The 21662-nt window shown below is 37.4% G+C and overlaps 1 protein-coding gene and 1 long non-coding RNA gene across 2 annotated transcripts; both read left to right on the top strand.

Moving 5' to 3' along the window:
* Positions 1-858: 858 nt before the first annotated feature.
* Positions 859-13663, top strand: LOC113065616 (general receptor for phosphoinositides 1-associated scaffold protein-like). The gene is made up of 8 exons (XM_026237025.1): positions 859-1263; positions 4889-4941; positions 5650-5704; positions 8264-8366; positions 9890-9983; positions 10582-10648; positions 11948-12014; positions 12367-13663. The coding sequence occupies exons 1-8, from the start codon at positions 1051-1053 to the stop codon at positions 12903-12905; spliced, it is 1191 nt and encodes a 396-aa protein (XP_026092810.1). The 5' UTR covers positions 859-1050; the 3' UTR covers positions 12906-13663.
* A 1725-nt stretch (positions 13664-15388) lies between these two features.
* On the top strand, positions 15389-20155 carry LOC113065349 (uncharacterized). Its single transcript, XR_003278994.1, has 3 exons — positions 15389-15444; positions 17270-17299; positions 19493-20155. It is a non-coding gene; the product is annotated as an uncharacterized LOC113065349 (long non-coding RNA).
* Positions 20156-21662: the final 1507 nt, after the last annotated feature.

The raw sequence follows: 21662 nt of genomic DNA, 5'->3' as shown, positions 1-21662 counted from the left end.
GGTTTTTGAAACAAGTTCCATAATGTCATAATTTGCTTCAACACTAACCGCATATGAGCACTAGAGGGAGCCATCAGTTTAACTCATTTTACACCAGCCTGATCAGACACTGGGTTCAAGTGCCGTTTCATTTTCTCATATATATATATATATATATATATATATATAGCAATTAGTTGTACATACTTAAAAAAAACATATAATAACTCATGATAATCCAATAATTAATATATATCAATATTAAAATAGCTAAATTTCTTTAACTAAAATATTGATACTATTGCTTTATTATGTAGGGGTTTAATCTCAAACTTCAGTATACTCTGACTGACCGCTAACGATGTCTGATTCTGATTCGTGGATTAATTGTTCTTTTAAGTTGAATCTTTTCAAAGATTCGGTAAAGAGAACAAGCACAAAACGTATTGGAATAGTTCTCAAGTCAATAACTTAATGATTCATCGAGTCAGTGAAACGCTGAGTCGAATGGTGTGGCTAAAAGTAAGTTTCTTTCATATCCAAACAGCATAAATATTACGAATGTACTGTTTAATTAACTCGCATTTCAAAACCTCCGACTTGGTATAAATAATAATAATAATAATCATGTTTACAAGCGTACATCATGATGTGTAAGACTCGCTTTTTAGTAAATCATCCTTGATAATAGCGCCTATTAAAAGACTTAAATGTAATCATAAATAATACTATTTATACTTGCTAAACAGTTTCACTTGGCTTCATTGTTTGGTCAAAACATCGCTTCTGTGCATGACAACCAATCACATCGCGCCAATGGCGTGGCCCCGCCCCCTTGAAGGTTTCAGCGTCTCTCCGATCGCTTGTTCCCGCCTCATTTTCATTTCCTTTACATGTGCGTTTCGAGTCTGTCCGCAGATGCTGCTGCTGATACTGAGCTAGAGCTGGGGATTGTTGCACGTCAGAACGCTGGCTGGTGGAGAGTGGGTGGCTTTTCACCTACAATCAGTACTTTCATCTCTCACTCATCTTTCATCTACTGTTGCTTTCTTACTGAGTGACACACGGATAATGAAAAATATGACTTTGCGACGCGTAAAGAAGCTTAACTCGAAAGAGCCGGACAGCGGTTCTTTGTGTCATGACAGTGGAGAGATCTACTTAACGTCCTCCAAATCGGACAGCTGTGGGACTGTGGACCGTGGACCCTCAAACTCCACTGAGGTTTATAATTACAAGACCCTCGCTTACTCTGGAGGGACCCTACCGAGGAACTTTAAAAAGGTTAGAGCATTTCATTTGAACCTCAAGATTCAATTCGCTGTATTTGACTAAAGTGTTTACATGTACCATGGATAAATATTAATGAAAATATTTAGCTATGTGTTAAGTACATGTGATTATATTTATCTACTCTTGATTCCCTTCTGGGGGAAAACATGTTTTAGTCCAGGGTAGGATGATTTGTTGGTCTTAGTCACCCAGCCTATGATCAAAAATGTGTTTTGGTTGGTTTTAAAGGCAATTTTTAGAAGGTCAGGTAGGGTAGCCATCTTAAACTACTTAAGACCAGCAAACCATCTTAGGCTGGGTTTAGAGCAATATTGGCATTATTTCAGTCTGATTTGAGTTCAGATGCTTATTTTTAATGCTTAGAAAATCTTGATCCTGAATAATCTTAACCCATTTCTTGGCTATTGCAAGGTTGTGTTGTAGTTTCCACAGCATGTTACTGAGTTAAAACTGAACTCATAATTCATCTCTAATGCTAATAACAGCTACTGGAGTCAAAACTTGAGAAGTAATATTACATGTTTGCCTCTCTTTTATATCTGCCCTCTATGTATGGACATCTTGAATACATTGTTTGGTTTTGTCTGGACTTAATTAGGCACAGAAACAACGGTTTTCGATTAGAACCAGCAGTGTGCATACAACACTCAAGTCTGATTAGTCTGAAGGCACACAAGTTGAGCTCCTCCTCTCTTAATAGCTTTTATATGGATGTAACATTATAGAAAGACTGTGTTTCTCAAACCTGGTCTTGGAGTAGCCTTGAACTGGACATTTCGGTTGTTTCTTTTAATTAAATACCTGATTTATATATATTATTGTCAGCTCATTTGATGATATGAACTGGGTATGAGATATTCAAAATATGCAATACTCAAGTACTCTAGGATTAAGAATCACAGCTGTGTGGGGCTAGTTGAGGCAGTTAGACTCAATTAGACTGATGTCCCTGTTTGAGTCTTGTCCTGAATGGCTCATGCAGTTGTCACCCTTTGCTTGGCATGTAGAGAATTTCTTGACCTGCGCTCATTCACACCTGTGCATCTGTGACCATCAGTATGTGACGGCTCCTCTGAAGAACCTCATTTGATTGTGTACGTGTGAGCAGTCATGGAGAACTTTAGAAGTGGTTGCACTTGTTCATTTTCTGCGTGACCCTGAATAATTATTTTGCATGCAATACATGCAATAATTCATATCATGCCATTGAAAGTAGAGATTGACCAATATTCAGACAACTTTTACTGTTAGATAGCACCCAGAAATGGCATTGCATCACTGTGAGAAAATAACTTTATTCATTGTTAGCATACTACCTCGGACCTTGTGAAAATGTATGCTCAGGTTTGTTGTTGTTGTTGTGGTTGTTTGAGGTTGCAACCAATCATTATCTGATGAAGTTTTTTTTTTTTTTTTCATTTTAGCATTATAAGCTAAACAGTGACCCCCCACCCCACCAAAAAAAAGGAAAATATATTTTCCATATACATTTATAAAAACATTTAACTGTTAACAATAATAATAAAAATAAAATACATTTTCATATAAATTATATAAAAAAAGAAAGAAAAAAAAAATATATATATATATATATATATATATATATATATATATATATAATATAAATAACACAAATGCTAATTAGATTTCAATTTAAATATCTGAAAATGTTTTGATAATAATAATGTTAATGAAAATGTAATATTTAAATATCTGAAAATTATTATTAGATGGATAGATGCACACACATAGATGGTATTGCCAATGTCTAGTACAAAGTCTCCAACACTTCCTTCCAAATCCAAAGAGAGACATAAATCTGCTGGTCAATTCTTCAATGTACTCTTGCTTGGCAAAAAAAGTTGTTCTCTTGGGTTTTGACCATACGGATGTGTGTCTGGGTGAATCTGGCCCTTGGGTTTAGACACACTGGAGTGTGTTTCATGGTCACTCGTGGTGTAAAGTGTTTCCCGGTGTGTTTGGACCACCCACACGCAGGTCTGACTCCAACAACTCTCTTGAGTAACTGTAAACAACTCGTCTCTGATGAATTCTGGGCCTGCTCTTTTACAGTCTGCCTCCTGTGTGGCCAGCCGGGCCATTTTATGGATCCTGGCCAAGTGTCCGGGGCAGTGAAGTCCCCTCAGGATTGTCTGTGACCTTTGTGGTGTGGAACTGAATTTACAGCAGAATTGAAAAAGCCTGAGTGGCCAGGGGTCAGTGTGTTGGTTGGTTTGACCGTGTAATGAAATGGCCTTTGAAATTCAAATAGGTCTGATATGATCTCAGTATTTCCTGGTAGGTGTTTGGTGTTTGTATTAATACTACATCTATAATCTAGTATGTGTTATGGCTCTGAAATTCTTAAAGGGATAGTTCACCCAGAAATGACAATACTGTCATTTATTTACCCCATCATTCCAAACCTATATGACTCTTTCTTCTCTGTGTTTTGTTTTAGTTGTTTTTTTGTTTGTTTGTTTTTCTTTGTTTTTGTTTTAATGTTTTTATCCATATATTGAAAGTCAGTGATGTCCAAAGTTTTGAAATTTGAGGGTGAGTAAATGATGACAGCGTTTACATTTTTGGGTGAACTATCCCTTTAAGAAAATGTAGCTGTTTACAAATATGAAGTCTTTTGGATGTGGGGTAAAAATATAAAAATGATTTGAATTAGGGCAGAATGATCAACATTTTTTCAATTTTAAGGTCAAACACAATGGCTCCTTGACTGCCACTTTACTCAAAGCTAGCCAGCAACATTTAAATGTTTTTTAATTTGCCGAAATTAGTCTGAAACAATGCTTCCTCACAGTGGAGTACTACATGACAAGTTTTGGATTGTAGGGCAGGTTTATGAACAGCTCTCTGTATCTGGACTCCTACACTTTGTGTGAACGCCAGACCACAACAGGGTATTATGCGGCAGAGAGCTTTGCTACTCCATCCAACTGCCCCCGAGGGACCCTATTAGTTACACGGAAATAAATGAAGTCATTGAGTGGGACCCTACGACAATTCTCAAAATGTACGAAGATAAAGAAAGGCAACATTTACTAGCTTTCGAGGGTTCGTGCTCATGTAGTCAGAAAGTGCACTTTGTGGGAAGCTGAAGTTTTTAGGGTCGATTGAATGGGTGTCTGTAAGAGCAGGCATAATATGAATGAATTCTTATGTCCTTCATGCAGTTTAGGTTGGGTTTTCAAGATTATCAGCCAGAACATCAGTACAGCTGTTAGCACATGACAGAACTTGTATTCACCAACCTGGACGCATCTTAGATCTCCTTGTGATAATTTCAGAGACGCCTACAGCGATAAACCTACCTAGTCTGGAGATAAAATAAGATCAGAGACCAAACCAAAGAAAGCTGCGACAGTAATGGTTAAGTGAAAGCGGCAGACAAACATGCATTTCAGGTTATATCGGTGATGTCATCCAAGCTGTTAAACAGCATGTGTGTGTAATGACCCTATTGCAGAACCTACATCTCAGACTTTGGGAAAAGACCTGTTGATCAGGGGGCAAATATTCCAAAGGTCACAGACACTCATTCTCTTTCTCTCTTGATGTCTTCCTGTTTTTCTCTTCATCATCTCTCTATCTTGCTGAACAGAATGGTGGGCTGCAGAAATGGAAACCCCTTTCGCACTCTCCAGAACCACAAAGGTGAGATTGCCACTGCTTCACAGATTTGTTTGGGGTGTACATGTATGTGTCATTGTTACTTCCTTTTAATACACTTTATTTATTGCGGCTGTCATGGAAACGTCAGACCCTTGTCTTTCACACCTTTTCCGAGGTGTCATGGAAATAAAAAATATCCGCCCTTAAACATTCTTTTATTCTTTAGTTTATGCATAATTCATAATTGCCTAATGTTGTATGAGTGCATTAATAAAAACACGACTCTTGTCATGTCATGGTATATTGGACACATTTGAATCCCGAGATTGCTTTATAATCTAGACAACTAATTTTATCCCAACAGAAGTCATCTCCGGTTTAAAACTCACCTGTGCCATAGTCAATCATACCCTGAGGCCGTTGTTATTGAGAATTGTAGAAACACAGACTGTATAACAGTGTGAAACCGAAAGCGCACAAAAAAAAAACATAGTTTGAAAATGAGCTGTTCAGATCCAGTGTCACACCCAGAATTTGTTGTTTTTCAATCCTTCAAAACATCAACATCATGCGGTTGATTATGCATTTCCTCAGTGTATCGTTCATCATCCATGTTCTTGTAAGCACTGACCATCAGTCAAGGTCATAGATTGAGACAAAACCACTTAGAACAACACTTTCCTTAGACTGTCTCTGTGCAGTAGCCCCTTTTTTTGCTCCTATTAATAGAATTTTGACATTTCCTTCCAGGAAAACTGTGATCCTAATGAAGAAAGAGAAGGAGGCCTTTGGCTTCGAGATCCAGGTAAGAGGGATTTAAAAACTCTTTGAATTCATTCAACGTGTCTGAAATGGTGGTAAAAATGTAAAACCTTTCTAAGATGACTTGGTTTGTATGTACATGTGGGTGGGCTTCTCAGAATTAAAGAAAAGTAAGACCTTGGATGAAGGATCTATTCATGGTTAAATAGCCGTTATCTTTATTTGACCTCATTTTGACAGAAACAAGTATTAGCTAAGTGTGTAATCTAGTTGTAGTGAATCCCTCTTGGTGTGAGAACCTGCTCGTGTTCAATTTTCACTTTATCAAAGGCCAGTTCCTCAATGTGGAACCGATTATGAACTCTGCATTAGTAATTATTTATCCTGCTTCAAAGCAGTGCGTCATTTGTTTTTTTTTGACGTGTACCAGATAGCTAGTTTATATTTAGGAATGTATAATAGTTCAGATGCAGGATGGAGGACCCCTCCTTTCCTGCCATGTCCTCTAGTACAGGATATAACATCAAGTTTCTGTCACATGAGAGGCGACATTTTAAGAAATGAATTGTTTTCTAGGATGGCGCGCTGTAAACCACATTGTTTTTGGAGTCTCTTAGCAGCGGGGATACGGTTGGCCTGTATCTACTATGTAAATATGTCTGTACTTTGCATCTCCCGAGGCCCTTAGTGTCTCAGAGAATCGCGTAAGCAGTTGGAGTGTGTGGGAAGAGGAAGGAAACCGACGATTCCAAACATTTGAAAACACTTTGCAAATGATTCCCATTTCAGAGATGTTTTTTTCTAAATGTGTGTTTATTGGGAGTCCAGGCCATACAATATTGCAATGGGTATAGACAGTTCACCCAAAAAGTTTCTAAATGTACCCGCCCTCATAATATTTAAAACCATATAACCTTTTCTTTCGTTTGAATTTTATTAAAATGTAATTACGTTTTTAATTTGAATGAGAATGTCAGAGCTGATATTTTTTCATTCAATGAAAGTGAATGGCGACGCATTGTCAAGCGAGATTTTCATTGAATATCGACTGAAATAGCTAAATGTTAATTGAATGAATGGCTTTAGAAGACTTAAATTATAGCACACAAGTCATATTGACTGCTTTTTGGTGCTTTTTTTTGGCAGTTGACAGCCCCAGTCCCGAAATCATTTTCATTGAACTGGTAAAGAGCAGCATTAGCATTCTTTGAAACATCTTTTTTTGAGCTCTACTGAATTAAGTCAGTCATTGGAGTTTGTAACAACACATGGGCGAGTAAATGACGACAGAACGTTCATTTTTGAGTAAACTTTCCCTTAAAGGACAGCCTTAATGAAGAGTCACCCAGATTTAGTCAGATTCACCCTTTCTTTCTGACAGAATGAGGTTTAACAGTATCCTCGGCTCACGAAGCTGTTAACCTCAACAACAGCCTTGGGTTTCAGTATGGGCAATAAGCAGCTTCATCACTTATCCTCAAAGCTATTGAAATGAGGCATTCATACGCATGTTACACTCAAGAAATTGTCATTCATCGTGAAAGTGAATATCGTGAGAGCGTCTGAGAGCCACAGTGTGTTTCTGTGGTGACTGATGAAAACATTGGGCGCCACAGCAAACATTTGGGTTCTACACACGTCAGGAAACTGACAGCAAAGTGAGACACTCATTTCAATTTTTTGTACACATCCATGAACCAAAGTACCACTGATACCAGAGGCACCAACATGCAAATGGCTTCAGTATATCAGCATTTGCGTTTCACAATGAGCTACTTATTACAGTTAGAATGGAAGCAGAAGCTGATGTTTTGCATCTCGACAGAACAGGAAGAGACTGTTTTAAACTTCTCTCACTGTGTAGAAGTGCATGGTGTTCTTAACTCATAGTATGAATACTCTAAAATATCTCACACCACTATGATATGTTATAGCCACTACCAGTTGCTAGTCCACTGAAGCACTGCACAGGATTTTTCTGGTGCAGGATACATTTTATTGCTACTTGTATGTAGGTCCATATATATATATTTGATGTTTTTGCAAACCACTTGGCCTATGAGGTGTTGTGGATGTATTCCTTTTTGACTGAATTTCATTAAATATAATTTCATTAAGAAATATGCCACATTACAGAAAGAAAATGGGTTTTTTGACACCAAGTAAACTGTCTGCATCTATTGTTAACTCTCAGAAATGGTGCTCAAATGTAAACTGCTGATTAGCCAAACATTTTTGTAAGCCTCAGCCAGATGCATGTACTGTTCAAGCATTGCAAATGGCGTGACTGGTTTATCAAAGATGTTTGCATGTGCGTAAACCACCTGGAGCCGCCCCTCACGTTCAGCTTCTTTTACGCCGTTGACTCTCTCAGTCAGTCTTTATGAAGCCATGCATGTCAACATTCTAGTCATTGAGCACATTATGGCGTCAATCAGACCTGATTTAGCAATGCTATGTCGAACAATAAGCCACGGCTTTTAAGAAAATGGCACACCTTTGTTTATTTTGGCATGCTCTGATTGCATATCTATAAATAACGCTACCCTCTGCTAAAGAACCAGCTTTGTTTACAGTCTGTTTTTTTTGTGTGTGTCTACAGACATATGGGCTGCATCACCAGAGTGAGAACTCGTTAGAGATGTGCACCTTTGTTTGCAAAGTCCACGAAGACAGTCCTGCTAAATTTGCAGGCCTTAAAGTCGGTAAGTGTGCTCACATTAACACCACCCTTTATGTTTGCTCAGTAATTCGCGCTCTAAACCGGCATTTGACACAGAGGCTAGAATATTCAGAGTGATCCTTGGGGTCATAGGGAGTTTGTTTTAAAGCCGCCTCCATCTACTTCTTGAAAATCCTGTTTTGTAGTAAAATGAGTCTGTGAATTGGAGATGTTGTCAGTCTGTCAACACCATGACAGTTGAGTGGCAGCCCTGCTGTTTTAGCAAGAGCAAATATCAAAGAGCAGCACCCACGTACACTGTATATGGATTTTTACTTTTTCAAACTGTAAAACCAGATACTGCCAAGTCACTCTGGCTTTTTTGTTTTTTTGTAGGCTGCACAATTATATAGTTTTATTTATATATATATATATATATATATATATATATGAAGTCTTATGCTCACCAATGCTGCATTTAATGGTTCTAATTTATTTTTAAAATTCACTTTTTCTTTTTTTTTCTTTTTTATATTTTATATTTTTTATAGAGCCTAGCTCTATAAAAGTATTATTTTCTTTCAAAAACATGAAACATGCCGGAAACTAAATATGCATTTATGTATTAGTTTCAGTCCTTATATAAACTTGTTAGCTACTTTTATTTAGTGTTTAGAGAACAAGTTGACCAGTAGAACAAGATGTTTTTTCTAACATTGCATCTGTTCCACTGTCCTATAATGCCCTATTCAGGTCTTTATGAATTGTTACCTCTTTCTAGAACTTTTAATTGTAAAATCTGCATTCTTTTCTGTAATCTTAAAGAGAACAAACAGTTCTGCATCTTAAAATACCAGCTTGCTCTGTTCTGGGCTCAGTTGATCTCCTCCGGAGTCTGAAATGTATCAATTAGGTCTCGTAGATAAACTGTTGTCAGATCAGAAATAAAGAGGAACTCCTACTCAGTGTTGCTGTGCGTGAGTGTTGGTTTTGCTTCCTGCATTCCCTGCATGCTTTGCACAATTGTCTGTCTTCTTTGGCCTCTCAAAAGCACATGACCTCATTGTTCTTAGGTCGACAAGAAAACCCAAAACTTTTCTATTATTTCATTACATTATCAATACACATGCAGTCCAGCCCTGGCAGATAGGTCCCAAAACACTTTAGTAAATTATCTTCCCAAAATCCTCCAGGTTGAGTTTTGTAAAGGAGAAAAAATCTAAATGGTCACGAAGAGAAAATATACAAAAGATGAGTGTATAAATCATGACAGAATTTTTATATTCATGCACATGTTTAGTGAGTAGAGTGTTAATGCTGCCCTTTTCCATACAATGAAAGTGGATGGTGACCAAAGCCCCATAAAAGTAGTCAATGCAACGTGTGCATTACATCTCAAATGTTCAAAACCATTTAACAAACTGAAACCGAATGCACTGTCTGAAAATGTTTTCTATGAACTCTTGTTTTGGTGCCATGGTCAATCACCGTTCTTTGTAAGTGTGTGGACATTGGATTTCCATTCAGATCTGTTCTCAGTTTAACATTCTTCTCTTGGGTTTGTAGGAGACACAATCGCCAGCGTGAATGACACTTCTGTTGAAGGCTTTCGGCACAAAGAAATCGTCCAGCTCATTAAATCATCAGGCAACAGCATAAGGTATCTACATAATCAATGTTCTATCATATTAATGTTTTTTTTAATTAGCGAAATTGACTCTTTCTCAAAGTAGAATGGAAGTTTTAAAAGATTAAATTAAATTGAAGTTGTTCCGTCTTTTTTTGACTAGCATGAAAAATTAGATCTACTTTTACTTGATTGGAAACACACTCTCCTTGCCCCTGTTATTTCCTGTTTAATAAAAGATGAAAGGCCAGTGAAAATGAACCTCCGTTTATAAAGTGTGGAGCCCAGTGATGTGAACCACATGAATGCGTAGAAGTTCATGCCTTCCCTCTCCACGGCTTTTAACCCAATTATTTCCACTTTTAAACATGGCTTTATGCTGTAAATGAGAAAGTTTACAGCAGCCCTGTAAAAAGAAGATTGCTGCATATCATGAAATGATATACATTTGGGGGAAGGGGAGTGTGTATTACCACTAAGCTGATATTCAGACAAGTTGTGGTCTTAAGTCTGTTTTAAAAACCTTTTTGACTTGGAGTGTTTAACAGATCGGGGCTTTGAAGTCTAATACCGCACAATATAGGAAGTGACTTTGTCATGCAATGCTGTGTTATTTTGTTTCCCTGTCTAGGCTAGAAACCGTCTACAGCGACTCTATACGAAAAGCAGAATTGGAAGCACGACTGCAGTATCTAAGGGTAAGTTTCTCAAACAAAATGTAAACCGACATGCTCGTATCAAGCAGCATGTTGTCTACAATACAGAGACGTTTACAAGCGTTGTAATGTAAGCCCAGTTTAACACACGAGCACTAGTGCTGACCACACCTGTTTCCTCTCGCACCCCACCTGTTCCAGTTACAGGCCAGTCCTAATCCTCACATACCACAGTACAGCTGACACAGCGCTGGCCCGAACAAAGAAGGCACATTTTTACATTCCTTAGGACATTCTCATATGTGAAAGAAAATGCCTAGACCATAAAATTTAAATACAACTATAATACGGTTTCATTTTGGTTGTCACTTCTGTGGCATTTGAGAGACCTGTTTTGGCACAAAGGCTTTTGTCGGGGAGTTATTTAAATACAAACTAAAACTGATTTAATAATAAATATAGATATCAGACAAAGTTAGAGGGTCTCATTACAATGACAAAATTATTTTGTTAATTGAAAGCTGAAACGAAGTAAACCTTGCACTTTATTTTATTTGTTATTTTTATTAATTTAAAATATTTAAATTATTAAAACTAAAATAAAAAATAGAACTATTAAAAAAACAAAACAAAGATGACAAAACCTCAAAATAGACTAAAACGGAAACTGAAAAACTAATTCAAAGTACCGGTATTAATAAAATCTGTTATGATTTGTAAATAATACTAAAATAACCCTGGCCCACTGAAAGTTAATCTTAAAAAACACTAATAATTGAATAACAGTGTTCAGTTTAATCTTTTGCACACCATAAAATTAATATCCATTTTTCATACTGTACATTATTGTGATGGCTAAAACTACTTCTAGCATTTAAAGTAACTGATTTTAGTTTTTAATGCTTTAATAGAATTTTTATATCCATTTAACAGTTTTCTGTGAATAACAAAAATATACGTATCTGCTCTTTGCTATATAGGTGCATCCCTGGAAAATAACTCCTAATGAACTTAGTTTTATTTTTATTATATCAAATTCAGGAAAACAACAGATACAAACCATCAAAATGACAATAAACACAACATTTGATTTAATAATACCATTACAAACAAACTTTTTTTTTTATATGATTTGATATTGAATTAATGGCCAAGCACAACAAAGAACTGTGACAAAGTTGCTTGTGATGCGAATAGCAGTGAGAGAGAACTGAAAGCTGTCTGACCTCGCCGACCACGAACTTCCCTGTTCTCTATGATGATGATAGGGAAAAAATCTATTGAACAGAGCAGCCAAATGACACGTGAAATGACTCTTACGGTCTCTTTTTGTCTCTCCAGCAAAACCTCTATGAGAAATGGGATGAATACAGATCTCTTATGGTGCAAGAGCAGCGGCTTGTGCATGGTAAGTTTTTAGCACATGATAGCGATCTAACTAAACCAGACCTCTGAATGATACGTCCCCAACTGCTTATGAGCTTGTTTCAGTAAGGTCGGACGGCTGACATTTCAGCACTTCTGCATGTATTTGCATAACACAAAATACTTCCTGTTAGCACAGTGTTGTGATAGATGATTTATGAGTGTGGTAGATGAAGAGAAACATATTTAAAAGCACAAGTTGTTTTTCCAGTGTGATTAAAGATCAAACTAAATCCCCGACATACTGTAGCAACATAATACTTTACTAGCCTGCAGTATCTCTTAAAGGATCTCCTTTAAAAGGTTAATTTAGCTATCCCTTTTAACTCTCCCAGGCATCGTCATGAGTGATGTGGCTATGTACGAGTCTCTGGAGTCAGCTGGTGTGTACGGTAGTCTGGGAGCTCCAAGCCCTGCAATCATGCGCGCGTTACTTGGCACCGGCGGCACCGGCAGCACTGGCAGCACGAGCAGCAGCGTCAGCCAACTCAGTGCCGCCACAAATGAAGATGACCCACTCTACCAAACCTGCATGTTCCAGGGGGAGCGTTCCAACAACGCCAGCAATGACGAGCTTGATGCGAACCAAGAGAAGACCCAAAGTGGCCGTTCACGACTCATCCGACCCGCCAGCGAGCTCTTTCCTACAGCCAAGACCACCGTGACCCGTAGCGCCAGCACACGCAGTTACCTGAGAGGCCCGCCGTCATCATCATCATCATCGTCGTCCTCTGTGCCTAACGGAGAAAAGCAGCAGTGCGGAGGGTTCAGCACACTGCAGCGCAAACCCAAACAGAAGAGCTTCAGGCGGAGGCTGTTGAAGATCATTCCCGGACTACACCGACCCATGGAAGAGGAGGAAAGCAAACTGTGAGAAACAAAGCGAACTGAGATTCAAAGACACACTTAGCCAAAGACTACATGTTTCAAACGAGTGAAAAGGAAACTGAAGACCAAAAGTTGAGGCCAATATAAACCAAAGAATCCAGTGATGATAAAGTAGTGTTTTCATCTTGTTTCCTCAGAAAAATTGAGAGCCTGTTTGTTCAGGTTGATAGTCATTTTGAGTGGGCCAAAAGTTTAAAGGCCTTTTCTTTTGAAATCTGAATGCAAACCATTAGCAAAGATTGATCGGGCAACTTTAATATTAGTTATAGACTTGAAGTATTCCGATTCATCTAAAATGCTGAGAGTAGATGTGAATCTGTTTGTCGCTGGAATATTGTTTATAATTCTGTAACAAATAATATGACTGTTAACAAGGCTCAAAAATGTGGACCAGTGTGTCTTAATCACTTTGTCAACTCTTAACTAGTTTATTAACATTGTCTAACTTTATTTCCTGGTGCACATTTTGCACCTAAATCAAGAAGCATATGTTTGTACATATTTTGTTAATGTTTAAGTTATTTATTTAATGTTTATTTTTCTTATTTTTTGTGTTTTTGCCTTTTCTTTTTGTAGTTTTGCTAATTGAAGATGTACAAAATGAAGGATTTTTTTTATTATTCAATCATATTTGAAAATACTTTAGGATATTTAATAAGTGCCTTTTTGGCGTGTATGTGTAAATACGTTTTTTTAATTGTTTTGTGAAATTGTAGATTGAAAATAAAAGGATGGTATTTTCCCCTTAATTCTCTAGAACATTTTTTTTTTTTGCTCAGGTTATTTTCCCAGAAGTCCACCGTAAACTCCCTGCCATTTGAGCACAAGTGTGTGTTGTTGCGCAGATGTCTTTGATTTCTTTACAAAATATTTTTCTATGCACTTACGATACCAACAGTTCGTACTAAAGACTCTAATGTGCTTTCCTAACCTAAGAAACAACATCATCTTATGGAGCAGAGACTGTGTGTATTGTAGTACGAATGGGTTGGTTACATTCCTCAGAGACCTTCAGTGATGTCAAATTAATTCATTGTAGGGAATGTGCGGATTGCTGTAAGGAATCAGCATTGGAATGTGCATCTGAAGAGAAACCCAAGGATTCCTGGCCAGAAGCCTCAATTCTCTTCCTTTAGGTCAGAGCTGAACCCTTGCCCTCTGCCAGCGCACACAAACCTAATCCCCCAGGGTGCTTTGACAAGACACAAACCGCATCATCACCCCAGTGTACCGCTTGACCTTCCAGGTCACAAAATACTCCCCCTTCTATTTTCTTTTTGCTCTCCTTACGTCGTTTTCCTTTTTGTCTGGCTTCACAGCCGGTGCCCGTTACGTCCGAACCTCTTTGGATGGTCGCTGGTGTCAGTTCTGCATAGTTCGCTGTGTCTTGATTAGCTATTGTTTTGTCTTTAGTTACAGAGACGGGTTTGTGTAACTTGTCAGCTGAAGACGTAATTGGGTTTTTAAGCAGATTTCGAAAGGCTGAAGTCATTTTATGCCATGATGATTGTTTAAGAAAAGTCTGAATGCATAATTAGTTAGCAGACAAGGGGCCTCAAAGCAAAGCCATGAATAGGCCTTTTAATAGTTGGGCAAAACAATGGGCTGACAGTGGGTTGTGCGCAATTAGCACAGCAGGAGAGATGGGAGCTTGGTAGAGATGGGACATTTAAGTGTGCTCATATGCATATTTATCGTTATGTGTTAAAAAGTTCCCCACACAGATTTCGCTCATTTTCAAGTTGGTCACATTAATTAGATGTGGAGACTAACAGAAAGCTGCTTGGTTTGATAGTGACTTCTGTGTGTTATGATTTATACATTGCTACCCTACTGACAATAACTAATGGACCTTTTAAAGCCTGTGAAATTTTTTAAGTTTTGCTCATGTGGATGTTTGCTGTGGTTTGATCTATCCACTATCCTAAGTGTTAACCGTTAAAACCATGTAATTTGTCCCATACCATTTGTGATATGGACTGATACTTCGAATTCACACTGGCGTAGTAGATTTTTTTTACACAACTCACATGGGGTATTTGCATCAAAGAAGCAACATGAGGCATATCCGTTGGCCAGAATATCAATTTCAAAGACTTGAGTGTGGACCGCTTAACAAACTCTAGAAAACCATGTACAACACTTCAGCAATCGCAATATAATGCGGAACCAACCACCCACAATCTAGTATCATGACCTGTCTATGGTCATGACAATTTGACAATCAAAAAAGGAATTTACGGGGCGTACGCACGTATATGTCCATATTTATGTGCGACCCTTTTTCATAACTATTTTACATTTAAAACAAATTCAGAATAAACGCAATATAAACTTAGACAAAAACAAACACGAAGTTGTGCGGAAAGCCCTTATATGGAGATGTTTGGGCGCGTTCTATGCAAATTACTACATGCAGTCACACGCCCCCTCATTTATAATTCACCAACACAGAACAAAGAGTAGGAGCAAGTGCTTGTGCGTATGCACCTGTTGGGATTCCTGTGGAAATTTTGCACAAGAACGTAAGTATGTGCACATAAATACACAATTTATATGCAGTCATTAATGAATGAGGCCACTTATCTTCAGAAAGTCTATTTTACGTCACATAGCGGTGTTTGCAGTGTTGCTAACATGGAAAACGAAGTCAGTAGACTAAACAGAACCAAACGTCATTTTGGCTTAGGCCTGCACCAATAGTAAAAACAACACAAATTTTACTCAACAAGGAGAACATTTAGTAGAAAACCAGTTTAGTTCATGCGCAACGGCTTTTGTCCCCAGACGTTACAACTGACATGCAAAACTTTGACGATATTCCAGTTTCTGGCTATGACTGCATGACTGCATCTTTAATTCCTTGTTTCCAAGCCCCACACAAAACAGTATGTGTCTATGTTTTTCATTAGAGTTTGTTAAATAATAACTTAAATAAGAAGGGGCCCAAATGAATCGAGCTTCTTCAATGCATTCTATTATTCTGGTAAAACTGACTTTGTAGGTCACTGAAGTATTTTGAAATAGTTTGTACTTTAAAATATAGACTTCATATAAATTAATAACGTTTTGCTGGTGACGGATGGTTCTGTTTGCCAACATCACTATGCATGCAGCCATGTTTTGCCATTACTATTTTGTAGTCTTAGCAACTTCTCATTTATGTGAGTTTGAAATGTAACAAGTTATTTTTTTTTCACTGTGCAACGGATCTTGGTGCTTCCGCTAGCCTTTTCACACCCATCTAATGAGTCAAGCTTAAGTAGATATCAGCAAAACTGACCCATGATCAGTGTGAGATGTTAGTTTACTGTCCGTTATGACAGGAAGTGAATGTATTGCAGACTGGTTGAAATCTATTTTAGTGTGTGTGTGTGTGTGTAAGTGTTTTACGAATAATGTTAAATATTAATAGAGAAATCATGACAAACATACAATCTTTTTTGCTTACAGTGTATGCAAAAGAATATTGTAGCAATCCATAAGTGTATTTTTGTGCATCTAGCTAAAGATGTTAAATGGATTGTATATGGCATCTTGTGTGAGCATGTGTGTGAGAGAGATACTCAAGTCACATGTGCAGACAGGATGTGGTACAGAGATTGCACAGGAAATGCATCACAATGCAATTCTGCCTGGTAAAAAAAAGACTGTACAACTCTTTCCAGAGAAAAAAAAAAAGTTTGTGTTATCTTTTATTCCCATTTGAAGGGGATTCACAGGAAACTACATGTTTCGAGATTGAAATCTAATTCAAATCTCTGTTCCACCTGAAAAGTTCCCTGAATGAAACCAGACATGTTAATACATCACTGGATTATTTTTCTACCACCATAATTACAAGCAATCTCATGGGAATTTTTAATTTTTTTTAGTTTACTTGAGTTAACCTGCATTGTTCCTTTAGTTGGATATGTTGTGTTTGGATCCATAGTGAAATGCAATTTAATTCAGTTAAATAGACTGTAAAAAAAAAAAAAAGTGAATTTACAAAATATAATAATAATAATAATAATCAAAACTAATACCATGGGGGCCAGTTTGGCAAAGGCAGGATCCTTGCATTTTATTTAAAATCTATAGAAATGTAATTCCTAACTGTGAATTAAACATTATCAGTATAAATATAACGCATTATCAGTCTGCAAAAGTGAGTGTGTATGTATGTCTGTGAAATGCATTGAGTTTATTAATCTGTAAAGGAAGTGTTGTTGAAGGACTCAGAACCAACATAAAGCACTTTCCTAACGTCTATCCAAGTTCTGCATCGACTCACTGTTTCCATTCACGCACACAGTGGAGTACTTCCAGCTTATTGCCTAGCTGAGACAATATTCCCTCTGTTTACAGGGTTTAATATGATGTTGCCTGCCCTGGCAGGTGAGTAAATAATGGCCTCATATCAAGTGCACACATCCAAAAAAAGCATCTGTGTGGCTTTGTTTTTTTATGCCAATGGAGAATAGACCATCTCTGTGTTTTTGTTGACTAATGGATAATGATGTGGTGATTTTGAAATTTTGGGTGATGTATTTCAAGGTTGATAATAGTTCTCATGTACTTTGCAAACTATTATTCAGTTTCCCAAATCTACGGTACTCTTGCATTTCAGTGACTCAGACTGTAACAGGTGCGTTAATGAACGTTATACCTTCCCTCCACCTCTCCAGACTTTCTTTCCTCATGGAATAGTGAAAAAAAGGGTCATCTGGACTATAACGTGTCTGCTGATAGCAGAGATTAAGAACTGGAGTAGAATAGAAAGCTGCGTTTTTTTGCAGAACTCAATGGAGTAGGTTAAGAGCAACCAGTTAACAAAATGGGAAACTCTTCAATTCATATTAAACCCTGCGTTTGTGACCCAATACACTTATTAGCATTGTGTGTGTGTGTGTGCAGGTGAAATATCTTAAACCAGGATATGGAGGCCATCGTGGGGTATTTAAACAGAAGACTATCTAAATTACACTCCATCCTGTCTTTCAGCCACAGAGTTAGTTCCTCATTATCATCGGTTTTATGATGACAGAACCTCTGATAGTGGCCATCTGTCTGCCAGTACAACCGTTTTTCCTCTCTTCTTTCGACAAATGTTTGTCTGGTGCTGGTAAATCAGTGTGCACCTGGTTAAAAGATCATATTGATTGCCAGAGCAATTCCAAGGTCTATTTCCATGACCGACTTTGTGACAGGAAATCCATCTGACCAGAAGTTATATAATAATTACCTGGCTTATTATGTGGAAAATATGTGTATCAATACTTGGGTGACATAGATTATAAAAGAGAATCTTGCTACAATTCCTAATTTTTATTTTTTATAGAAGGTCTCAAAAGAAATGGCAGGAAGGGAAAGCAGGTTGTTATTTGCCATAACTAGCACTGATAAGCAAGTTAATTTCTTTTGGAGCTAGAGGTCAATTTGCAAACTAAAAGGAGCTGTAAATTCAGTTGATAGATTTATTTGAGTGTAAACAGAAGTTTTTGGGGTCATTTTGACCAGGCTGATGGCACCAATTTGGAATGGGACAAGCATATTACTCTTTCTGGTAGTGTATAAGGAACTCCCGCACACTATCTTAACTTGCAAAATAAATTGACTCCTAATGAAGGTCGTGTGACCGAAACGTTGTGTGATTAAAAATTTATTTTGCAAGTTAAGATAGTGTGCGGGAGTTCCTTATATGTTGACACAACCTACCAGGTCTTATTTTTCTACGCACCTATTACTTACAGGTGTGCGATGGCGTTCGTTCACTAATTAACTCTTTCTGGTAATGTATCATACTATATTACTAAAATACTATTTTTGATCAGAAACTTTACGAGTAGTATGCTATTTCTAATTCAGCAAAACAGCCAAAGTCCTTTACTAGTGACTGTCCTGGTCCGGAAAATGGACCAAGATGATTTCAGTAACCATGAAAATTTGAATCGCGAGTTACTGAAAATGTGTAGTAAAAAAAAAAAAAACTAGTCATATAGCAACACTGAACCGCTTGAGCACTTTTTTTTTTTTTTTCATAAATGGTGTTTTATTGGTGAAAGTACAAAACGTGCTATTTTCATTATTTATGACTCTATTATACATGTATATACCAAAAATTGCTTGCAAAAACTTTTTTTTTGTTTGTTTAAAAAGTTTTTAAGTTAGTAGACATTTAGGCATGAACAGGGTTTATTTTGGTACCTCTGAGAGAGATCAAAGATACATATCGCCCCATTGAGATCACAGGGAATTGTCTGTTTGTGTATGGTGAATGCTCGTGTCTCTACTACAGGGAAATGTCTTTGGTAAAACCAAGGCACACTGTAACACTTTAGAAAGGATAGTATGAAATAATATGGCCTTGCTGTGACTGGATTTTAGAACTGTACACTGAGATATTTTTTTTAATGCTTTGTTGTTACTACGATCATTGTCCAAAAAGGAACATATTTGTACAAGAGGAACATGTTGTCCATCCAGGTCTCACTAACTGAATGTTATTGTTGTGTGTGTGTGTGTGTGTGTGTGTGTGTGTGTGTGTGTGTGTGTCTGTGTGTGTGTGTGTTGTTGTGTGTGTTTGAACAGTTTAGCTCTGCAGGTCCATTCTGAAATGCTGGTAAGCGTGTTTATCAGGTCAGGATGTTGATTCATCAGGGTTTTCCAAGAGGCAAAGCCATCCTCCCATTCCAAGGCCAAGAGGAAGAGCGCATGGAACTTGGAGATACTGTACGTTGTTCCCGCATGTTTCCGAGTGTACATTCCAGATGAAGTAGGTCACCCTGCCCGGCTGCCTCTAATAACACTGCTCTCTCTCTGAATGATCACTGTCAGCCAATCGTAATGATCAGATGCTTCAATCAGCCAATCAGAAACATTAGACTAATCAAAATTTGTTATACAAAATACTTCAAATGTTTGTGGACTGCATTTTGAATGTTCGTGTCAAGGATAATTACATAGAAGAATGCACCAAATCTTTTTGGTCTTCTGTTATTTCGAGAGTTTCAGTGTAGTGGACTACAGAAGACTAGTATAAAAACTTCTTTGGACTAATCAACAAACATCTAACAGCGATAGAAATGACAGAGAGGCAAGACTGTGGAGCTCTGTGCTAAAAATTATTTTTATAATATTACAAATGATTTCTGATTTGAATGTTTTTGAACTGGCTTCTATTTGAACTGCCTTTTATTCATCAAAGAATCCTGAGAAACCGTTTCTACAATATAAACTGTATTGAGCATTTATAATAATAAGCACCAAATCAGCATACTAGAATGATTTCTGAAGGATCATGTGACACTGAAGACTTGAGTAATGTTTCTGAAAATTCAGCTTTACCAGCACCGGAAGAAATTACATTTTAAAGTATTTAAAAAAAAAGAAAACAAGTTATTTTAAATTTGACTGGATATTTATAAATCGCAAGAGCGTAAGGTCATATAAGGTAAAAGAGATGTTTACTGATATCAGAGATTAGATATTAGACAACATCAAAAACGTTCCCTTGTAATTGAAAGAGAAGTGAAACCTCTCTGAAAATCCCCGTTCAAGTGACATAATGTTATTGGTCAAAACGTGAAATATGAAAAACATGAAAGTGTTCATGGTGAATTTAAAAAGAAATAATGACGACAAGCAGCAGCCGTCGCACTGGAACAAGAAAGAAGTTCTGTGGTTTCTTATGGGCTGCCACATGTTTTTCCGTTTGCATGAAGATCTACATGATCTCTGCAGCCTGTCTGATTTAGACATGAGGTGGTTTGTCACCTCCGCATTGGTTAGTTACATCAGAATGAGCAGACATCTGATGTCTTGATGCCTGAGGGAGTGTTTCTGAATGCATATAAGGCTAAAAGATTTTGTCATTCAGTGCGACTTCAATTATACATGCAAATAAAAGTCTCTCGTGAAACACAAAGAGGTCAAATAAGTTCCCCAATCCTCATTTCTTCTTCCACTATTAAAATCCACTTGGCAACAACAACCCTGAGTGAATCAAGGAAACTCTGAGACAGTATTACTATGAGCTGTACCTTGGAGCAGCAGCATGAGATTGTTGGATGATGCAAGAAGAAAACAAACAAAGAGGAATTAAACACTGCTTGAATCAACATGAAGGAGTCCTAGATGGAGTTGTTTCTGGCTTTGGAGTGGAATCGGAGCTGTGGTGGAGGTTTTGGCTGAAGCAACTGCTCCTTTTCCTGGCTGAGCCCTTGGATTGAGCCTCTGCGCTTCTTCCTGACTGTTTTCCTGTTCAGCTCTGGGAATGCAAACAACCTGCACCCCCACCCTTTACTGCCTTCCCTCATTTGGATGTCCATAGTGACACCAAGTGTCCTATATTAAAAGTTATGTATCCTATCGTATCATATTTGATACACAAATATCTAAGGCCTATGAATTGTCAATGCAATTAAAGCTTTGTTTTTAAACATTCCATTTATTTCATATTTCAGGCTTTACAGGTTTAAACTGAGTATGACGTAGTACCTCATGTCACATTTAAAAATAAATGAAAGAAAATGTGAATGATATAAGTATTCTCCGCATTGCTAGAGTGTTGTGGTTGGTCCTCAGATCATTGCTATGCACTTAAGGTGTCATGAGTCATTTTTAGTGCATTGGTGTTTGCGTCAAAAAAGGCTTTGAAAGACTCAGAATGATATCCTGGCCCATAAAATGACTCATGCCTTTTCTTTCATGCAAGCTTTTTTAATGTAGGCATCATAAGGCTGATCACTTTGTAAAGTAA

Source organism: Carassius auratus, chromosome 48, assembly GCF_003368295.1.
Source record: "Carassius auratus strain Wakin chromosome 48, ASM336829v1, whole genome shotgun sequence".
Classification (NCBI taxonomy): Eukaryota; Metazoa; Chordata; class Actinopteri; order Cypriniformes; family Cyprinidae; genus Carassius; species Carassius auratus.
This window is presented reverse-complemented; position numbering and strand designations above follow the sequence as displayed.